Source organism: Leptodactylus fuscus, chromosome 6 (assembly GCF_031893055.1).
Source record: "Leptodactylus fuscus isolate aLepFus1 chromosome 6, aLepFus1.hap2, whole genome shotgun sequence".
NCBI lineage: Eukaryota > Metazoa > Chordata > Amphibia > Anura > Leptodactylidae > Leptodactylus > Leptodactylus fuscus.
This window is the reverse complement of record NC_134270.1, coordinates 53,497,687-53,520,752: the sequence shown is the minus strand read 5'-3', so window position 1 is coordinate 53,520,752 and position 23,066 is coordinate 53,497,687. Positions and strand designations below refer to the sequence as shown.

General features: G+C 42.5%; 1 protein-coding gene across 1 annotated transcript; it reads right to left on the bottom strand.

Moving 5' to 3' along the window:
* Positions 1-515: 515 nt before the first annotated feature.
* Positions 516-21,443, bottom strand: TNFRSF25 (TNF receptor superfamily member 25). The gene is made up of 10 exons (XM_075279033.1): positions 21,432-21,443; positions 21,158-21,341; positions 19,144-19,272; positions 15,758-15,895; positions 13,481-13,562; positions 11,356-11,429; positions 10,970-11,074; positions 7,335-7,354; positions 2,429-2,501; positions 516-872 (listed from the first exon to the last, which is right to left on the bottom strand). The coding sequence occupies exons 1-10, from the start codon at positions 21,441-21,443 to the stop codon at positions 586-588; spliced, it is 1,104 nt and encodes a 367-aa protein (XP_075135134.1). The 3' UTR covers positions 516-585.
* Positions 21,444-23,066: the final 1,623 nt, after the last annotated feature.

Below are 23,066 nucleotides of genomic sequence, written 5' to 3'. Positions count from 1 at the left end.
CCTATTGACTAATTTTACCGGAATCGAAAAATTTTCTTCAAATTTCCTCATTGAAAAGTTTCTCAGAATTCATTCATCTTCTAGAAGGAATCTGCTGTTATCTGAAGATACAATATGCTCTGCTTTATTAAAGGTCATTTTTGCCCATATTATTATGAACCTTCTTACTGGGTTTTGCTGTCAATGTTAATTTTTGTTTTCTATATTCGACATCTTTTGGGAGGAAATTACAAAAAAATTCAAATTGTCTATCATACCTGATCATGACCTTCATCTAATGGGACCTCAGAATCTATTTCGGGATATCTCTAGAGTGGATTCCAGAACATTAAGTAGCCCACTTACCATTGGGCTGCCAACTGTAGTCTTGACACCTATAGAATTAATCCTAATTAATGTCTCACTTTGTATAATCTTTTGTAACGTTACATCAAATTATAAACATCTATAAGATTGTTGAAAAAATTTGCACAAGAATACTGAAATTCCTTAAAGTTTGTAATCTCTAGTCTAAGATGTTGCCAACGATCATGTAGTGCTTGGTTCCATATATTTCCGTTGGACTTGTGTAGCACTTCTTTCGGATTATGAGTAATGTTCTAGCTTTGCTTTAAGTTCTTCTGCGCACCCAGACAGGTTCATCCTGTCCAAGGTCTGGTACACAGCATCTACATTAGCCATTTTTAACTGGCACCATCTCCTGAGCATCTCATACTGCTGGTCTCTAAAGTTGGTGGTCTCCACTTCCACTATCTCAATCACTTTGTCGGGAAGCTCCAAGGTTCTCATAAACTCCTTCCATCGTCTGACGGGAACACAATCGATGATGTCATACAATGTGCTGCTTTTCTGGAGAACTGAAGGAACATGACCTGCTGAGGATTTAACGTATTACTGTGTCAGTGTTTACTTGTGTTGGTTCAGTCACTATTTATCATGCTGAATATTTTATGAAGTCATTGAATTAGATTCTATTGTGGCAACAAGGAAAGCGGACAATACTGAGGGGTATCAGATTCAATATTTCATGAGGTACAGAGTTAGTGGTTTTGTTTGTAAAAGGATGCACTTTGTAATCTAATAGCGCTGACTTCTATCAAAAATATAGTCTTTAAGGGTTAGTCCCTTCTTGAAGCTTTATTTATTTTAAATGTAGATTGTGAGCCCCATATAGGGATCACAATGTACTTTTTTTCCCAATTAGTATGTCTTTGTAGAATGGGAGGAAATCCATGCAAACACGGGAAGAACATACAAACTCCTTGCAGATGTTCCTGGCGGGTTTCGAACCCAGGAATCCAGTGCTGCAAGGCTGCAGTGCTAACCACTGAGCCACCATGTTGCCCCTCTATTTTTTATTTCTGTCCCCAGTCTAATATCTATTATAAATTACATCTATTCATTCTAATTCATTTCTTTGTCAAGAAGTTTTATTAGAACTGCTTGTAGTCACTTATTGCTCTGAGTCACTATATGATTTGTGGGAGGTCTACCGTCTGTCTATGTATCTATCTACCTACCTGACACCACCACATCAGATATAGATTACTATACCCAATCACAGACTACACTATCAACATAGAAGCGCTTACCACTGTCTTTTTGGGGTACAGCAAATATCCTAAATATGGTAGGGATCCCTCAACTCTCATACATAATGCAGACTCTACCTACTGTATATAGCTGAGATCTATTGATGACATACGGATTAATCGTCCCTACTGAACCTTTATTTGGATCAAAAAATATCAATGATTTAATGCATGATCTGTAAACAAACCAAACTCCATGGGGGCCTAAACTTTCAAGACTTCCGCACATTGAATCTCGCCATATTGATGCGAATTATCTATGGCTGGATGCAATTCACAATCTATACATATAAACTTAGTTCTACCAATCAATGGCTCAGACCCGGTCTCTCCCAAACATCTTACATAATACACAGGTCAACTTAATAGGTCAGATAAAAGATAATCCCCTCCTTATCTCTGCCTGGAATATATGGAATAAAATATGTAAACAAACAAATTGACCCGAATCGCACACAAAATGCTACACTACTTTCCCACTCAGATTTCCAAAGGGAACATGACTCTATATACAGTATTTAGACAGTGGTACTGGCTGGAACTACGCACAATCGAGCAACTAGTGAACCCACTGACAGATCTCCATATCTGCTCTCAACCTGACAGGAGAAGTTCCCCGTGCTGACATTCCCCCACTTCCTGGGATTATGTCTCTGCCCAAACAAGAATAGGGACATGGTCGCAAAATATTCCAGGATTTACCACATCTAAACTACTACACATATTGGAATACTTGGCTAAGACTCTGCCGTCTGCTAGATACACTCAGATGACACTCACCCTATTAGAGCATGGAATAATATACATTTTCCAGCTAGGCAACCTCTAGATTTTACCTGGAGTAACTGGAGTCAAAATTCTTGTTTCTTGGTTTATGTCTGATAATCCTGGCACATCTCCTCCTCCATGCTACAGAAGGGAAAACATAGAACATTATGAGTTTTCTAAATATACAGGAGAAGTTCCATGAAAATGATCTGAATATTAATTCTTCTCTTTGGATCACTTTGACTACTGGGCCAAAGATTCAGGGGTCACGCTATACCAACAATTGAATGTTGGTTTACACCCTGATTCTACATCCAGTGATTGATGAAGCAAAGTAGTTCATTGGGCTTTATTTTTCTGTTTTTCCCAATCCCATGGTGCTTACCTAATGATAATAAGAAGGGAATTACAGGGTTAACCCTGTCACTTCTAGACAGATCCAACATCTCCCATTCCCTTTCTCCTGTTGCTTCTACCTACAATAAATTACTGCAGTCAAGGCTTCTTCCTGGCTGTTGTACCTTGATACAGTTAGGCTGTTCAGAACTAGTCGTTGGAAGAGAAAAGAGCGAAAAAAGGTAGGGGCGGACATATCACATGTGCAGCCGATTTGGCTGTACATGGGCTTGTGAAGGGAAGGGGACCCATGTTATTTGTTGGGCAAATCTCAAGTTTTGCCCAGTAGTTTTGTTCAGACCAAATAGGCCTGGAACTAAACTGCTATTATACTCTGGGGTCTCTCAGGGGAGGTGATTAAACATAATAAATGTGTTACTCACCTCTCCTGGGCTCTAACGCCAGTCTTCCAACCTCTTCTGATCACAGAGACATCATGAATGATGTCTGAGATTGGGCCTCAGTAGTCTCTGATGTCATTCATGATGACTTTGTGACCAGAAGAGCTTGGAAGACTGGCGCCAGAGCCCAAGAGAGGTGAGTAACACATTTATTATGTTTAATTACCTCTTCTGAGACCCCAGATTATAATAATGGTTCATGGGTGGTGAACCTACAATATTTGGGTTTCTTTTGCATTGAAAAGTTTTGGATTGGGTCACTGTACTGTGTGGAAGGGCCACTGAGACATTATAATGTGTGTAGGGACTACTATGGGACATTATACTGTCTGGAGGGTTCATTATGGTACATTATACTGTTTGGATAGGCCACTATAAGGCGTTATTGTGTGTAGAGGGGCCATTGTTGGATACTATACTATGTGCAGGGGATACTATGAGACATGAGGGTCTACTATGGGGCAATACACTGTGTGGATGGGCCACTTTAAGGCATTATAGTGTGTGGAGGGGGCATTGTTGGATACTATACTGTGTGGAGGGGCTACTGTGAGACATTATACTGTATGGACGCTACTGTGAAACATTATGCTGTATGGAAGGGCTATTGTGAGATATTATAATATCCCACAGTGGCTTCTGTACAATATAATGTCCCACTGTGGCCTCCATACAGTGTAGTGTGTGAGGGGCCTATAGTGAGGCATTTTACTATGTGGAAGGGCCACTATAGGGCGTTATATTGTGTGGAGGGGCTACTGTGAGACATTATACTGTTTGAAGGGGTCACTTAAGATATTATACTGTGTGCACTATGGGATGTTATTCTTAAAGAGGTTGCCCTGGAATTGCAAAACCTCCAGAGGGGCAAGGGTGATATTAAAAAAACAAACAAACACGTATTCAGCTGTCCTCAGCTTTCCGGTGTCTGACACTGCAACCCGTTTCAGTTGTGCACTGCGTTTCATTCCCCAGAAGCTCTGCACCCCACATGACCACTGAGGCCAATTAATGTCCTCATTGACATACTGTATATAGTTTTTGGAAATATTAATTCTTTTTACAGTATGGTGCCATTCTTTGTGTGTATAGTATATGTATTAGAGCTATGGAGTAGATGGTAGGTTGACCTTCACAAGTCACTGACACTGTTTAAGTGAAAATATAATAAAATATAATATTAGTGTAATTTCTATACTTTGTGTGTCTAAGGATACCTGGGCAGACTGTACATTTCTTGAGACTATAGGTAATGTTAATAAATAGCGACAAGTTACTTTAACTTTTCACTTTCCCTGCTGGCCTGACACTGAAGGATGATTCATTCTCTCTATTGTCCTTTCTGTTTTAGGAACTGGTGTTGGACACAACTGCTTGTACCATTGTCATCACCACACAGACAGTAAACTTTGCATAAGGGGCTTGATGTTCCTGTCTGACTTGTGGACAAAGCAGACTTCATGAAGTATTCATTGTGCACATATTTAATGCATACAGCTCTGAATGTTTCATCATGTCCTCTGTTACTAGACAACCGAGAGAAACAGGGATGTAAACAAATCTCCTATATGCTAATGTGGACATGAGTCGTATAAGATTATAATAAAATATCCTTAGATAAACCTGAGCTGTAGAAGAAACCTATAAAGTAGGAGGTGAATACCATTGTCATAAAGTCAAATGCAAGACTGCAGGGACAGGACTCTGATAGATCACTGCATATGTACAATGTCCTATATAGTTTGATCAAAGTGACCTCCACAAGCGCCAGATACGGGCTGGAATATAACTTTTTTTTATCTATCTACAGTCCTATGAAAAAGTTTGGGCACCCCTATTAATCTTAATCATTTTTAGTTCTAAATATTTTGGTGTTTATAACAGCCATTTCAGTTTGATATATCTAATAACTGATGGACACAGTAATATTTCAGGATTGAAATGAGGTTTATTGTACTAACAGAAAATGTGCAATATGCATTAAACCAAAATTTGACCGGTGCAAAAGTATGGGCACCTCAACAGAAAAGTGACATTAATATTTAGTAGATCCTCCTTTTGCAAAGATAACAGCCTCTAGTCGCTTCCTGTAGCTTTTAATCAGTTCCTGGATCCTGGATAAAAGTATTTTGGACAAACAATTCAAGTTCAGTTAAGTTAGATGGTCGCCGAGCATGGACAGCCCGCTTCAAATCATCCCACAGATGTTCAATGATATTCAGGTCTGGGGACTGGGATGGCCATTCCAGAACATTGTAATTGTTCCTCTGCATGAATGCCTGAGGAATTGGAGCGGTGTTTTGGATCATTGTCTTGCTGAAATATCCATCCCCGGCGTAACTTCAACTTCGTCACTGATTCTTGAACATTATTCTCAAGAATCTGCTGATACTGAGTGGAATCCATGCGACTCTCAGCTTTAACAAGATTCCCGATGCCGGCATTGGCCACACAGCCCCAAAGCATGATGGAACCTCCACCAAATTTTACAGTGTGTTTTTCTTGGAATGCTGTTTCTTTTTGGACGCCATGCATAATGCCTTTTTTTATAACCAAACAACTCAATTTTTGTTTCCAAAATGAAGCTGCCTTGTCCAAATGTGCTTTTTCATACCTCAGGCAACTCTATTTGTGGCGTACGTGCAGAAACGGCTTCTTTCTCATCACTCTCCCATACAGCTTCTATTTGTGCAAAGTGCGCTGTATAGTTGACCGATGCACAGTGACACCATCTGCAGCAAGATGATGCTGCAGCTCTTTGGAGGTGGTCTGTGGATTGTCCTCGACTGTTCTCACCATTCTTCTTCTCTGCCTTTCTGATATTTTTCTTGGCCTGCCACTTCTGGGCTTAACAAGAACTGTCCCTGTGGTCTTCCATTTCCTTACTATGTTCCTCACAGTGGAAACTGACAGGTTAAATCTCTGAGACAACTTTTTGTATCCTTCCCCTGAACAACTATGTTGAACAATCTTTGTTTTCAGATCATTTGAGAGTTGTTTTGAGTAGCCCATGATGCCACTCTTCAGAGGAGATTCAAATAGGAGATCAACTTGCAATTGGCCACCTTAAATACCTTTTCTTATGATTGGATACATCTGGCTATGAAGTTCAAAGCTCACTGAGGTTACAAAACCAATTTTGTGCTTCAGTAAGTCAGTAAAAAGTAGTTAGGGGAATTCAAATCAATAAAATGATAAGGGTGCCCATACTTTTGCACCGGTCAAATTTTGGTTTAATGCATATTGCACATTTTCTGTTAGTACAATAAACCTCATTTCAATCCTGAAATATTACTGTGTCCATCAGTTATTAGATATATCAAACTGAAATGGCTGTTGCAAACACCAAAATATTTAGAACAAAAAATGATTAAGATTAATAGGGGTGCCCAAACTTTTTCATAGGACTGTATCTATCTATCTATCTATCTATCTGTCTGTCTGTCTGTCTGTCTGTCTGTCTGTCTGTCTGTCTGGTATTTCTTATCTATTTAATGTCTATATATTATCTGTCTATTATTTGTTATTATTTTATTTGTATACGTTCCCTATTATTTGTGTATTACAGTATCTATGTAAGATCGATATATCTCCTATATAAGTCTATCATATGGATATATTCACATGGAGGAATTTGATGCTGAATTTGAGGCGGAAACCAACCTCCATTCATTTCAGTAGGAGTTAGATGCTTATTTTTCCTGTAGCTGATTTTTCTCAGCTGGCAGAAACATAAGTGCCATGTTCTAACTTTAGACAGATTCCACATGATAACTCCCATTGAAGTGAAGGGAGGTAGAAAATATTACCTGGCAGGTGCAGAATTTGATGCTGAAATTGGACAAGTGGAAAAATCAGCTATGAAAATTTCCGCCATGTGAACATCCCCTATTTGTGCCATTTCTATTTGTCATATTGTGTATCTAGATATATATGTATATATGTCTATATATTTTCTATTTCACTGTTTGTCTTCTATTTACAGTATTTGTCAAATGTTCTTTCTTTCTCTCTCTCTCATTTTCCATATATCTTCTATTTGTCATATATCTGTTATGTAGTGTTACAGATGCTTCTATGTGTGACTATAAATCCCTGTTCATCACTTTGAAGTTAGCAATAAGCACTTGTTATAACTCCATCCAATGTAACATAATAACAGATAAAGTGATCTTACCACTGTGAAGATGAGTTCTCCTGAAAATGATGAAGAGATAAAATTATTTCATATCCAATACCCTTATCATAAAGTAAGATTGTATAGGAAACTGACACACACTGGCATCCAAAATGTGAAAGCTCTCACCTATTTGTATTCTTCTACAGCCTCCTGGACTGCCAGACCCACCCCAGACCACTTGCCTTAACCTCTCCAGTCCTATTGTCCTCTATAATGTATAGTGGCAAAGTTTCCTGGGGGCCATTTAATATCTTATCACTATTGTGGGGCAAAGGCTTTCCTGCTGAGAGTTGCATGAGAGATGTATCTACTAGACACTCCATTGCTTATGTAGTTGACCACTATGCTCCTTGACTTTCCCATACAACACACACAACCCACACTCCTGAATAGACTATTATGCCCCATAGTGGCCCCTGCAGACATTATGATGCCCCATAACGGCCCCTGTACACAGTATTATGCCCTATAGTGGCCCCTGTACACAGTATTATGCCCCATAGTTGCCCCTGCACAAAGTATTATGCTCCATAGTGGACCCTGCACACAGTATTGCGCCCCAATTGTGGACCTCCCATGTACAATTATTTTACTCTGGAGTCTTTTCAGACTCCAGAGTACAATAATCGGAGATTCGGGAGGATATAAACAATGTTAGGCCGGGTTCACACGATGTCATTTGGCACGCAGACGCCGCGGGAGCTTTTGCGGGCCATATACGCTCCCGTTGATTTCAATGGGAGCCGGGACCGTATACGCGGTGCTATTTTGCGGCCGCTGCAAAATCACGGCCGCAAAATAGCGCCGCGTATATGGTCCCGGCTCCCATTGAAATCAATGGGAGCGTATACGGCCCGCAAAAGCTCCCGTGGCGTCTACGTGCCACATTACGTGCCAAAAGACATCGTGTGAACCCGGCCTTAGTTACCTCTCCTGGGCTCCGGCACACTCCCCGCTAATGTCGGCCATCTTCAATGATGGACCAGACGTCACATGAGCTGGCCTGCGTCACGACACATAGGGACACTGGCCCATGGCTTACTTACCAATCCCAGCTCCTGCTCACAGCCTCCACACTAGAGGAAGCACCGACGGCCGTGAGCAGGATTGGTAAGTATATAGGGCCCATTACTCCAGCAGGTAAGGGCCTATTAAAAAAAACAAAAAAAACATCAAAGGCTCCACGGGGCTCTTAATGTCCCGGGCCCTATGGCAGCTACTGCGGTAGTTACGCCCCTGGAGAGATGTACGAATAAAAGGCTGCCATAAATACTTGGAGCCATCTTATCTCCCACAAGGATTAGAAACCCTAAGATCTTTTCTGCTGTAAAACAACCAGTGTGCAGGAACCATGAAGATGAAATGCAGAATTTAATTTTAAAGGGGATGTACCAGGATAGGAAATTCATGCCTTCTTCCTTCAGAAACAGTGTCACATATGTGCTCAGGTTGTGTCTGGTATTGCAGCTCAGCTCTTTAAGGCCGGGTTCACACGGAGTATTTTGGCTCGTGATTTGGTACGTAGATGCCGCGGGAGCTTTTGCAGGCCGTATACGTTCCCATTGTTTTCAATGGGAGCCACTAACATATACGCGACACTATTTTGCGGCCGTGATTTTGCGGCGGCCGCAAAATAGCGCCGCGTATACGGTACCGGCTCCCATTGAAAACAACGGGAGCGTATACGGCCCGCAAAAGCTCCCACGGCGTCTACGTACCAAATCACGAGCCAAAATACTCTGTGTGAACCCGGCCTTAGAAGTGAATGTAGTTGACCTTTTGTGCAGCACATAACTGGTTTTGGGTGAAAGCAGACATGAACTTCTTATCCTAGCACAACTCTGTTTAGTAATGCCTGCCTTATTCCCTATAATGGTTGGGTGACGTCAAATAAATGGCTTTGTCTTTAAAAGTTGCTAGGATATTCAGTTTTTATACATACGACTGACCAGAGGAGAAGGGTGCGCACTACTACATATACTATTATAATCAGTAAGAAGAATACAGTGGGGTAAAAAAGTATTTAGTCAGTCACCAATAGTGCAAGTTCCACCACTTAAAAAGATGAGAGGCGTCTGTAATTTACATCATAGGGAAACCTCAACTATGAGAGACAAAATGAGAAAACAAATCCAGAAAATCACAGTCTGATTTTGTAAGAATTTATTTGCAAATTATGGTGGAAAATAAGTATTTGGTCACCTACAAGTAATCAAGATTTCTGGCTCTCACAGATCTGTAACTTCTTCTTTAAGAGTCTCCTCTTTCCTCCACTCATTACCTGTAGTAATGGCTCCTGTTTAAACTTGTTATCACTATAAAAAGACACCTGTGCACACCCTCAAACAGCCAGACTCCAAACTCCACTATGGTGAAGACCAAAGAGCTGTCAAAGGACACCAGAAACAAAATTGTAGCCCTGCACCAGGCTGGGAAGACTGAATCTGCAATAGGCAACCAGCTTGGATTGAAGAAATCAACTGTGGGAGCAATAATTAGAAAATGGAAGACATACAAGACCACTGATAATCTCCCTCGCTCTGGGGCTCGACGCGAAATCTCACCCCGTGGGGTCAAAATGATCACAAGAATGGTGAGCAAAAATCCCAGAACAACGCAGGGGGACCTAGTGAATGAACTGCAGAGAGCTGGGACCAATGTAACAAAGCCTACCATCAGTAACACACTACGCCGCCAGGGACTCAGATCCTGCAGTGCCAGACGTGTCCCAATGCTTAAGCCAGTACATGTCCGGGCCCGTCTGAAGTTTGCTAGAGAGCATTTGGATGATCCAGAAGAGTATTGGAAGAATGTCCTATGGTCTGATGAAACCAAACTGGAACTGTTTGGTAGAAACACAACTTTTCGTGTTTGGAGGAAAAAGAATACTGAGTTGCATCCATCAAACACCATACCTACTGTAAAGCATGGGGGTGGAAACATCATGCTTTGGGGCTGTTTCTCTGCAAAGGGGCCAGGACAACTGATCCGGGTACATGAAAGAATGAATGGGGCCATGTATCGTGAGATTTTAAGTGCAAACCTCCTTCCATCAGCAAGGGCATTGAAGATGAAACGTGGCTGGGTCTTTCAACATGACAATGATCCAAAGCACACCGCCAGGGCAACGAAGGAGTGGCTTTGTAAGAAGCATTTCAAGGTCCTGGAGTGGCCTAGCCAGTCTCCAGATCTCAACCCTATAGAAAACCTTTGGAGGGAGTTGAAAGTCCGTATTGCCAAGTGACAGCCCCAAAACATCACTGCTCTAGAGGAGATCTGTATGGAGGAATGGGCCAACATACCAACAACAGTGTGTGCCAACCTTGTGAAGACTTACAGAAAACGTTTGACCTCTGTCATTGCCAACAAAGGAGATATAACAAAGTATTGAGATGAAATTTTGTTACTGACCAAATACTTATTTTCCACCATAATTTGCAAATAAATTCTTACAAAATCAGACAATGTGATTTTCTGGATTTGTTTTCTCATTTTGTCTCTCATAGTTGAGGTCTACCTATGATGTAAATTACAGACGCCTCTCATCTTTTTAAGTGGTGGAACTTGCACTATTGGTGACTGACTAAATACTTTTTTGCCCCACTGTATATATGATACCGCCATATACTGACCCTTGCTGTTTTTCTTCTTTCTCTTGTGCTTATAAATAAGAAGACCTCCAAATGGTAGAAGAAGCAGCAGGAAGACTCCGGTCAATATATATGACACTGGCATCGCTAAATAAATAAAATATGTTATTAATAATACAATAATGTCATCATTCATAGCAAAGCTTAGTTTTTTATTTTTATTAAAGAGCTCCACGTTCCTGCATGGGTATATATAGATAAATAAATTCTGGATGCCAGGAGCCACCAGTAGAGGGAGCTTAGGAGCTTACATCATGCTGTTGTATTGTTCATATTTCAATGCATAATCAGCATGCAGCAAGACCTACAACCTAGGTTTTATCTTACAAAAAAAAAATGCAAAGGTATCTGTCATAAGTTTGTCTTACCGGATGCAACAGGTTTACACACTAGTGGGCAACCGGAATTTGTATAATTTGTATTCTCACATTGTTTATCCGATCTAGGGTAAGAAAAAATGGTGTGATAAAAGCTGGAATCAACAGCATGGAAGAAATTATTCTGGACTGTATATGCAAAAGGCTGAAGAGGCAGAAATACTCGCACAGCCATGTTGTCAGTGTAGGGCTACATACACCATTGAACAGGATCTGTCATTTCTACCTATATGTATATCTGTTTTAGTTAATAACTGTATTATCCTCAATATTGCAATCCTGGAGCGGTTACTTACATTTTTTGTTGTGTTGTTCTTCTTTTATTCCTCTTGGGAATGTATGAATCAATTGATAACTGGGTATCACATCCCTCTTGACAATAGAGAGAGTCCTAACACATAGTCAGGTCACATCCCATAGATACCATTGTGCAGTTTTCAATTTATTCCCATTTTCAGGAAGAATAACAGAGAAACAAGATACTCCAGGAAGAATATTCTAACACAGACATGTCAGGATAGATGCCCATTAGTGTCTTACAGGGAGTCCGCTTCAGGGTTAAGTATTAGAGATGAGCGAACACTAATCAAAACAGCCGTTTCGAATAGCACACTCCCATAGAAATGAATGGACGTAGCCGGTACGCGGGGGGTGTGTGTGTGTGTGTGTGTGTGTGTGTGTGTGTGTGTGTGTGTGTGTGTGTGTGTGTGTGTGTGTGTGTGTGTGTGTGTGTGTGTGTGTGTGTGTGTGTGTGTGTGTGTGTGTGTGTGTGTGTGTGTGTGTGTGTGTGTGTGTGTGTGTGTGTGTGTGTGTGTGTGTGTGTGTGTGTGTGTGTGTGTGTGTGTGTGTGTGTGTTAACGGCTGGCTGCCGGCAAAGTCTGCGTGCCGGACGCTTCCATTCATTTCTATGCGAGCGTGCTATTCGAAATGTCTGTTTTGAATAGTGTTTGCTCATCTCTATTAAGCATATAAACGCAGTTAGGGAGCGTTCACACTACCGTCGGTGTCCGACAGCTAGTGTCCGCTGCTAATGTCCGTTCAAAATCTTGTGCGGACATTAGCAGCGGACACTAGCTGTGTCCGTGACATTTTGCGTTGATTTAAATGGACATCGGGTGCGTTCTTTTATAGTCCGTGGATGTCCTTAACAGTCCGTTCCCAAAGATGTCCGATTTTTCAAGCGGACAGCAAAAACCTACATGTTGGGTTTTGCTGTGTATTTGAAAAGTCGGACATCTTTGGGGAACTTCATCTATCCAACTGTGCTGTTGGTTTTATATGCTTAACCCTAGTGACAGACTCTCTTTAAGGTGGAAATCCTCTATAACTCACAAATTCCCTGACGTCAAAACGTGGCTACCTATGTGACCGCAAAGGTCTAATCACAGGCCTCAGCCATATGACGTCACCAGAAGCCCAGAAGAGGGCCTGAAGAAAGCCTAGAACGCATTGAGGAGGCCCAGAAGGGGTGAGGGAAGGTGATTATAATTGTTTGTTATTTTTTACACCTCCACCTATTATACTCTGGGGTCTGGAGACCCGAATCTTTGGGGTGAAAAATCTGAGCCTGAAATAAAACAAATCTTTAAAGGTTTGCCTATCCTTAGTTTTAATTTCTGGCTGAACTGCTGGGGCTTTACCAGGTGGCAGGGCTTAAAGGGTTGTGTCGTTATAGACACTTATTCCCTATCCACAGGACAGGAGATAAGTATCTGACTGCCGAGGCCAAACCACCAGGTCCACCATTGATCAGGAGGTTGAGGGACCAGAAGTCCTCCTAAAGTCTCCTTGTGAATGGAGTGCCAATGTGTCCACATGACTGGGGCACCATTCACTGCTATTGGGCTACTGGAACTATAATCTCCAGCAGCACCCACAGCCCCACTGGTGCTCTATTCCCGAGGAGGCTTTACGGGAGCTTTCATTTCGTTATCTTCCCAATCATGGACCCAGTAGTCAGGCCCCAGCGATAAGATAACATCGGGGGGGTTAGGGTCTGGTGTTCACTGACACATGGCATTGTCTACACTTGGGCTCTCAAATCTGTCAAAAATATGTAAGCACACAATAAGGCCTTGGGGAGGAAATGTTGAGATGAAGGCGACTTATTACTTACTTTGGACAGGGCTGACAGACATCATTTTCTTTATAGAAACCAGGCAGGCAGTCACCACATTCGGTATTGCTATTTGTGGAGCCTATTGGATAAATATATATGAACATACATACAGAAATGTCTGTGTGACTATAAATCTGTACTATGGGAAGAATATGCAAATCCGCCTTCCATGATGTAATTAGGAAGACAGTTGCTGCCTCATTGTTGCAAACCAATAGAGGGCGCTCACTGGAATGTGCAAGCCTGTCTTAAGACAGTATTCCAGTGAAATAACCCAATAATGGCTGCTCCCTTTAGCCTCATGCCCGACCTTCCAAGAGGCCTTTGTTTAGCAATGACGCTGGGATTATTACCAGGTTATAGTCTCTCAATCGAGGACAGCTGTTTCGATCTGGTTGGATCTCATCAGCCCGATGTAGAGAGGACTATAACCTGGTAGAGGTGAGAGGCTTAGACAGGGTTCGGGGGATATTGTCACTCCTTAGGGAGAGACCACCATATAGGTGTGTGGAGACTTGTTAAGCCTTTAGCACTCCACTTTGCAAGGAACTATGGGAAGAATATGCAAATCCGCCTTCCATGATGTAATTAGGAAGACAGTTGCTGCCTCATTGTTGCAAACCAATAGAGGGCGCTCACTGGAATGTGCAAGCCTGTCTTAAGACAGGATTCCAGTGAAATAACCCAATAATGGCTGCTCCCTTTAGCCTCATGCCCGACCTTCCAAGAGGCCTTTGTTTAGCAATGACGCTGGGATTATTACCAGGTTATAGTCTCTCAATCGAGGACAGCTGTTTCGATCTGGTTGGATCTCATCAGCCCGATGTAGAGAGGACTATAACCTGGTAGAGGCGAGAGGGTTAGACAGGGTTCGGGGGATATTGTCACTCCTTAGGGAGAGACCACCATATAGGTGTGTGGAGACTTGTTAAGCCTTTAGCACTCCACTTTGCAAATCTGTACTGTAGGATATGAGGAGCATGTAAAACTATTATCTGTCCACTAGGTGGCAGAAGGGAGACGTGAACCTGTTCACATTCAATGATCTGGTAATACAGCATGCTACCCTGCACAATGATTCTGTGATGTCTATTGCCATGGCTTTCAGTACTACACAGATATAGCACGAAGGAACAATCGGCTAATTTTATCTATAGAATCTACAATTCCCCAAGACATTTTTCAGAATGAATTGTCACTTGCCAATCTGTCTAGAATAACGTTATTACATGAGTGGACAGGTCACTGTATCGCACAAGAGCAACATTGGGTTCCTGAAATACTCTTTGCTACTCTTTTCACTAGACTGGCCTTACAGATCTGATAGATGTTGACAGAACACTAATTTGACCAATAGTTATTTTTCCTCTTCCTCCATACATGTGCACACAGTGGCGTAACCAAAGTCTTGTGGGCCCGGGTGCAATCTTTTGTCTGGGGCCCCCTACCTCATCCGTACAGCGAATTCTTGATGGTTATGGGTGCTAAGGAGTTTAAACAACCTTAGTGTGGTTCGGGGAATCTGTGGGTCTACTTGGCTTATGGACCAAATGGAACCTGCAATCTCACTACTGATGCCAGTGCTTATGGGCCCCCTAAGGCTCCTGGGCCCTGGTGTGACTGCACCCTCTGCACCCACTTACGTTACACCCCTGTGTGCACACTCTGCACAGCCAGGCATGTATGTGATCTGATTGAGGACAGTGGTAATACATTGTAAGGCACCTATAGTATTGACTTATACAGTATTTACTAAAGCTTTAGGCATGTTGGAATCTAACAGCCTGATCCTTCTTCCTCTGCCATCAGGAGAATATCCCATTACACAATTGGCCAGTTCCGAGTTCAGCCCATATCTATCATAAATGTATGACAAGCTTTATCCTGTAACCTCCCACTTGCCTCCATTCCCCTGCTCAGATTATTTCCCTGCCCTCTCAATGTACAGGTCACTTCTTCCCACAAGATCAGCACATATACCTGATGTCCTCTGCAGTTCTTCCAGGAAATCTCCCCAGCAGTATAAATATAGTGAGGTATAGCAAAACTCAGAATATGCCCTCAGTATGGTGCAAGTTAACCCAGCAGTAGAAAGGTCCCCGGATAGTGCTATCATTACAGGTTGTCTCACTGGCTACTAGATAAAGGTCCTGGATGCAGGACCTCTTCATTTAACTCACAATTCTCTAATAGGGTATATGAAAGTGGTTTTTCTAACCCAGACCACGTCTTCAGCTGGCTGGAGATGATGAGAATGAGAAGACTTCTACTTACAGTTAGTGAGTATTCTCTGGTTGTGGCATTTTATACATGCTTGGCACGGAGAATATTCATCGAGCCGATAGTAGCCTTCTTTACACTCGCAAACTGCTTCCATTGCTGCAGAACATTGCCCCACTTCAACTTCTGTGTCTGTCAGATAAAAGGCCAAATTGGGTTAGAATCATAATGCAAATCTTAATGTGCAGTATGGCAACCACTTCACACAAATAGGCTACCAAACAACGAGGGACTACACCTTCTAGAACAGAGTTTACTAAAGCAGTAATCTTTATCCTGGAGATGTCCAGCTGTTGTAAAAATAGAAATCTTATCATTAATGGCATATACATTGTATGACTGGTTCAGAGACTCTCACCGAGTAGTACATTAGACAGAAATGGCACTAGAGCTGATCATCTGCGGTCAGGGTCGGACTGGCCCACCGGGGAACCGGGGAATCCCCCGAGCCTTGACTATCAGTCCTCGTTTTCCCAATGCAGATGCATTGACCAGGGGCCCGATCGGGATGTCAGGGGCCGGTTCGGGCCCCTGGCCAATGCATTTGCATTGACAAACTGAGGACTGATAGTTTTCCGGGGCCGGATCTGTAACCTCGGGGCCCCAGGCTGCCAGCAGCACTTGAATGATTACAGATGGCCAGCTGCCAGCAGTTTCCCAGGGCCCTGACACTTACACAGGGGCCTCCTGACTGTGGTTATAATCCATCTGAGGTTTCGAGGGTAGTGCTAAGGAACAACCAGATGAGTTTGTGGGTGCATCACTTTGTGCACCAGCATCGTATTTGGATACAAGTTGCCTGAATGTCCCCTACCTGTTCCTGACCCCCTTTTTTGACAATGGGATCCCCTTCCTCTGGATGTTCTTCCTCAATCACACAATTTTCAGTATGCTCTCAAAACCATTATAAAAGGAAACCCCAAGGAAGGCCTCATTCAGAGTAGCCCAGATTACTCAATATTCCCAATCTAATCTGGATTCACACTGAAACTGATCCACTTGATTTTATGTTTCACTCTGGGGTCACATGTCTGATGTCCATACAGGGGAACTCCAGACTTGAAAGGGCAAGTATCTAATTTTTAGCCACGATTGTGAAAGCCAATGCCGTATACAAAGACCACAAATTATGACGCATGTCTAATTCATTTGCGACACAGACCAATGTAGGTGATCATACAAATCTTTTTGCAGATTGTGGATGACATACTGACATAGTATTTGCGGATAACAAGAACCATGATGTTCATACATTGTTGTTTTTAAATGGATCTTCAAAAAAGCCTTGGATCTTACAAGGTTTGTCCAGCAGCTGGAATTCTACTGCAACATTTTGGGAAAGTCATTTTTAGTCCTATTTAGTTAGTCCTTGGATGTACTACACAAAATTGATTCATGGACCATACCATTCTATTGTGAACATAGGGGTCTGCACTGATATAATAAATGTGAAGAAAATTTGAAATGCATATATTAGAAAAAAAAATTTTAATATGACAAAATTACAAAAACCTAAAAGTTTTAGTCACCACCTTTCCTTAAATTACATATAAATATAATCACATTAGGCATCCCAAGTCCCAAAACTATTAAAATATTAAATATGTGAAAAAAAGAGAAAAACATGGCCCGCACATCCCAACCTTATACATTGATCTAGTGCTACTTAGCAAATTTAACAATACCGAACATGAGGTTCTTAGTATACATATTGATCAAGGTGTATAAGCCCACTAGCCATTTCACGGCGACCTCTTTATAGTGGGTCCCTACTCTACTGGGCGCGGCGAAGCACAGCGACCACCACAACCGCAACATAGCGCCCGCAGGGCGAGCAACCCAGTGCCACCAGACCGAGCCCCCAGGATCTGGGCCGCACCTCCCCACGGGCACAGCACCACAGGAGCAGCAGACACCACGCAGCACTGCACCATGTGAACAGATCTCAAAAAATTCACCTTACCATAATGCCCCAGTCAGAGGACTGAGAGCTAGTAGGTGGGTCCCTTTTTGCAGTTTCCTGCTAATTAAAAACACCTGGGAAAAATGGGGGGAGTGCCAAGGCAAAAACAAAAAAAATGATGAAGGAAGAAATTTACCATATATGTGCAAAAAGAGAGAAACATGGCCCGCACATCCCAACCTTATACATTGATCTAGTGCTTCTCAGCAAATTTAACAATACTGAACATGAGGTTCTTAGTATACATGTTGATCAATGTGCATAAGCCCACTAGCCACTTAACGCTGCTGACAAGGATGGAGGCGGTGCTGGAGAGAGTTCTCTCGTAGCATTGGGGACGCCCCCAGTGCTGTTTGAGCGCTGGGGCCTGCCCCCAGTGCTGCGAGAGAGCTAATTTGCATACCGAGAGAAACTGGGATTGTAGGCAAACGGCGGTGCGGAGAAGACCATGAAAGGTAAGAGAAGAATAACCTTTCTTAAGGCTATTCTGACGTGGTACCTAGAAAAAATTGTGTGTGAGTGATAGGATCCCTTTAAAATATTTGTCAGAAAAGGGTGATTTGAAGATTTTTTTTTCTCCAAAATTTAGAATTTTTACTATGCAATGGAAACCATAAAAACAAAACCCATCAGAAAATGGCGGTACTGCATTTTTTTTCTAATTCCATCTCATTCTAAGTTTTTTCCCCAGATTCCCAGTACCCCTGGGTTCACACCAGCGTCTGGACTCTGATATCAGGTTTCTGTCTTCTGCATGCTGAAGACAGAAACCTGTCTTGCCGAGTCTGGCTGTGAGCGCCTGTGAGCGTTTTGAGCTCTCTGCGGCGAAACCATTTTTTTTTTTAAACCGGACACAGAGTACTGCATGTCCGACTCTGTGTCTGGTTTAAAAAAAAACGGTTTAGCGGCAGAGAGCATAAAACGCTCACCGGCGCTCACGGCCGGACACTTTTCAAATGAATGGGTTTGGAAAGATGCCTGCAGGTTTCCGTCTCCTGCCCTGTTTTGTGCAGGAAATGAAAACCTGCAGAACGGAGTGCCGGGCGCAGATGTGAACGAGCCCTACACTGTACAAAATCATAAATTACACCATTTTAAAGTACAATTTGTCACGCAAAAATTAAACCCTCATATGACTACGTAAATGGAAAAATTAGCTTTTGGAATGCAGGGAAGAAAAAATAAAAACATAAAAATTTAAAATGTCTGCATCATATAAGGGTTGAACAATGATTCATCTATGTATTTGGGAACTGCACCATGATCAATTCCATGACATATGTCTATCTCCTGTACAGAAGACATGGGAATCTGATGTTCCAAAAAATGTTTCACCTTAGAAGTGTATAAGATAAGGTAATTGTCTCAGTATATACATATATACTTCTGCACAAAGTACTGACAATATCCACTTTACCTAGTTGACAACGTCTGCAAAGCTGGCATTTAGTTTTGTAGTTACTGTGTCTAAGGAAAGTTCCCTCTTCACATGGTTTACATACAGTATCCTGGCCAGAAGCGGAGCATGGCGTCTGCACATATTCTCCTGAAAGAGAAAATACAGCAATATTGCAAATTACCCTGTAGGTTGCCCTGACATTTTAGAGTGGAGTCATAGTTACCATACAATGTTCCCACAGGCTCTGACTGGCCCACCAAGATACCGGTGAATTAAGCCCAAACATCTCCCCCTTTAAAGAGGTTGTCCATAAATTGGTGGGACCAATGTGGCAGGCAGAGAAGAATAAAAATTTTTGTTAAAAAAAAGCACACTCACCTGTCCCCAGCACCCTGTTGACCTCCTGTACCTAATTGGTCTCAATGGTCACATGAGCCATAAAACTTCTGGAAAAAGGCATCAGGAAGAGACTGAATGGACACTGGCGGCAGACAATGGAGAACCAAGGACAGGTAAGTATGCTCCAATTCCTGGACAGCCCCTTTAAAGGGCTTATTAATCTTTCTAATATTGATGGCCTCTCCTTAGGAAAGGCCATCAATATTACATCTGCAGGGGTCCAACAGCCTGGACCTTTGTAGAGTAGCTTTTCCAGGACAGCGTGGCTATAGGTAATGTTAACAATTCCAGGAGCCAAACTGCTTGCTTCTCATACAGTGTGTAGCAGTGGGTTTAGGAGGACCATGTTCTATGGTGGGTGAGCAACCTGGTTCCCAGCATGTTATTACGTGTAGCCATGTTGTCTCAGTACAGCTGATCTAGAGGGGTCCTGGCTGTGGGTAGTGGGGCTCTAGAATCAATTTAACTGGTGGGCCCACTGGACCAACTCATTGCCAAGATATCTTGTTAAATAAAAAAAAAAAAGGTTTGCCTGTGTCACAAAGTCCCTTTATGAATTTAGTGAAAATTGAGGCTTAAAACTAGGAGTAACAGAATATTAGAAGTCTTGTACTCTATGACAACTAAGGGCTCGTTCACATCTTCGCCCGGGGTCTCTGCTATGCAGATTTCTGTTTCCTGCCCGAAACTGGACAGGAGACGGAAACCTGCAGTCAGTTTTCAAACTGTTTGAAAAGTGTCCGGCCGTGAGCGCCTGTGAGCGTTTTGTGTTCTCCACATTGAAACCGTTTTATTTTTAACCGGACACAAAGCTGGACATGCAGGACTTTGTATCCGTTTAAAAAAAAAAAACGGTTTTGTTGTGGAGAGCACAAAACGCTCACCGGCGCTCACGGCCGGACACGGTCTGACAGGTTTCCGTCTTCTGTCAGCAAAAGACGGAAACCTGGAAACGGAAATCAGACGCTGGTGTGAACCCAGCGTAAGTTAGGCTACAGTAACGCTATTGTTTTACAGTTGCAACTGCATGAAGAACAAAACTACTATAATAACGCCCCCATGTGCAAGAATATAACTACTATAATAATGTCCCCGGTAAAGAATATAACTACTATAGTACTACTCCCTATGTACAAGAATATAACTACTATAATGCAAAAAAGTTCAAAAGCAGCGGCACCGTTCTGTGGGTGTGAACATACACCAAATCCCTGGATCTCAAACTAGATGATCTGGCATTCAGGTGGTGCTCACTGTTAAACAAATAGTCCAATATAGTGCAAAAAAATAGAAAAAATCAGGGCACTCACCAGCCAGTAGTAAAATTCACCAAACTTTAATAATCTTCCATAAAAATAGGTACTTGAACAGCATTTACAGACGGGGGTAGGGTAGATGGAATGTAGAAGAAATGAAGCGACAACCGTTTAGTGCTAAATGCACTTCATCAGGCTTATACCGCCCCAACAATTTAACTATTGTAATACTGCCCTCTACTGACAAGTTTCATATAACACAAAAATGGCAAAGTTTATTAAAGGGATCTGTTGATATGGCGCTTTCTTGTCTATAGGTGATAGGTTGTAAACTTTGCACGATTTGCTTAAGTAGTGAGATTGAATGTTTAGCTCACCTTTTGGGCACAACCTGCAGCAGCGTCCGGCATCCTCATCTTTGATCGTTCCATCTTCACAGTCTGAGCGCTTGTAGCGTTGGAGACTGTGAAATAGTTGGTTTGCTTCATCATTACTGGAGTTAAATCTTTTATTACTCTTCTGTCTTATATTTTTATGAAAAACAGACTCGGTAAAACAAACCTACAAATAAAAAAGTGCCATTAACATTAGCAGTTTGGATCTGGTTGACCACCATTTTATCTAAACTTTAATACAGTTGCTTTTTCTTACCTGATAAATCATCTAATTCTACTGCCTACAGTTGTCACCAGAGGGGGTTAACCTTAGTGCTTTGGCCCGGTTGACATCCGCGTTCCTTATTCTGTTCGGGGAGTCCCCAAACGGAATACCCAATGCATTAAAAAGCGGTTAGCAAATAAAGCACACGGACCCCACAGACTATAATGGGGTCTTTGTTAGAGATGAGCGAGTACTGTTCGGATCAGCCGATCCAAACAGCACGCTCGCATAGAAATGAATGGACGTAGCCGGCACGCGGGGGGTTAAGCGGCCGGCCGACGTCAAAGCGGAAGTACCAGGTGCATCCATTCTTTTCTATGGAGCGTGCTGTTCGGATCGGCTGATCCAAACAGTACTCGCTTATCTCTAGTCTTTGTGTTTTCCGCGCGGTGTACACACGAATCATGTGGAGAGAAATGAATACCGAACGCAGATGTGAACTTCTGCAAGAACTTTGTATGTTCTCCTTTTGTTTATGTGGGTTTCTTCCAGGTACTTTGGTTTCCTCCCACACTCCAAAAGGCATACTGATAGTGAACTTAGATTGTGAGCACTATATGGCACAATGACTGATAATGTCTGTAAAGCGCTGCTGAATACATTGGTGCTATACAAGTGAGGGAAAAAAAATATAATAAAAATATGGATTCATGTAGATATTACTAAACTAAAAATTTCTGAAATTACTGAAACAGAATATTTATTTGCAGTAAGATGCTTCTAGTGGTGACTGCAGGGTCAGTGTCAACCCTCGCAAGGGAAGTAGTTCAGTAATTCCAGTACTTCTCCCACCACAATCCACAAAGTAGTCTCGTGCCTGGCATCTGTAGTAAGTGTACAACTGTTCTCTGCTGCAAATGTCAGAAACAAACCACCAAACCACCTTGTGCACAAATGGAAATTACTAATACTGCTCAAAACTAGACCTTAAATGGAGGCCTGTGGTTTGTTAAGGACTTCTAAGACTGTCTATGAGCCAAAATGAAAACCATTTTAGGGTCCCCACCCAAAATTGCAGTGAAAACTGCAAAATCTGGGTTTTCAACCTGTGGTACCTGGGCATATATGTGTACTTGTGCAAATTTAAAGAGGACCTTTCATCAGATTGGGCACAGGCAGTTCTATATACTGCTGGAAAGCCGACAGTGTGCTGAATTCAGGGCACTATCGGCTTTTCCGATCCGTGCCCCGGGTAAAGCGCTATCGGTCCCGGGACCGTAGCGCTTTACAGTCAGAAGGGAGTTTCTGACAGTCAGTCAGGAACGTCCTTCTCCACAGCAGCGCCTATTGCGCTGTACAGTGTGAGCGGGGAGGAACGCCCCCTCCCTCTGCTCACAGTGCTCGTCCATAGACGAGTATTATCAGGAAGGGAGGGGGCGTTCCTCCCCGCTCACAGTGTACAGCGCGATAGGCACTGCTGTGGAGAAGGACGTTCCTGACAAACTGTCAGAAATACCCTTCTGACTGTAAAGCGCTACGGGACTGCTAGCGCTTTACCCGGGGCACAGATCGGGAAAGCAGATGAATTCAGCGCACTGTCGGCTTTCCAGCAGTATATGGAACTGCCTGTGCTCAATCTGATGAAAGGTCCTCTTTAAGTAGGGGGTGCTTGCTTAGGAATGTAAA

Coding starts and splice junctions, on each gene's coding strand:
- TNFRSF25 (XM_075279033.1), bottom strand. Junction 13,563..15,757: donor CCAGAGAATACTCACTAACT/GTAAGTAGAAGT, acceptor TTTATCCAATAG/GCTCCACAAATAGCAATACC. Junction 11,075..11,355: donor GTGTAAACCTGTTGCATCCG/GTAAGACAAACT, acceptor TTATTTATTTAG/CGATGCCAGTGTCATATATA.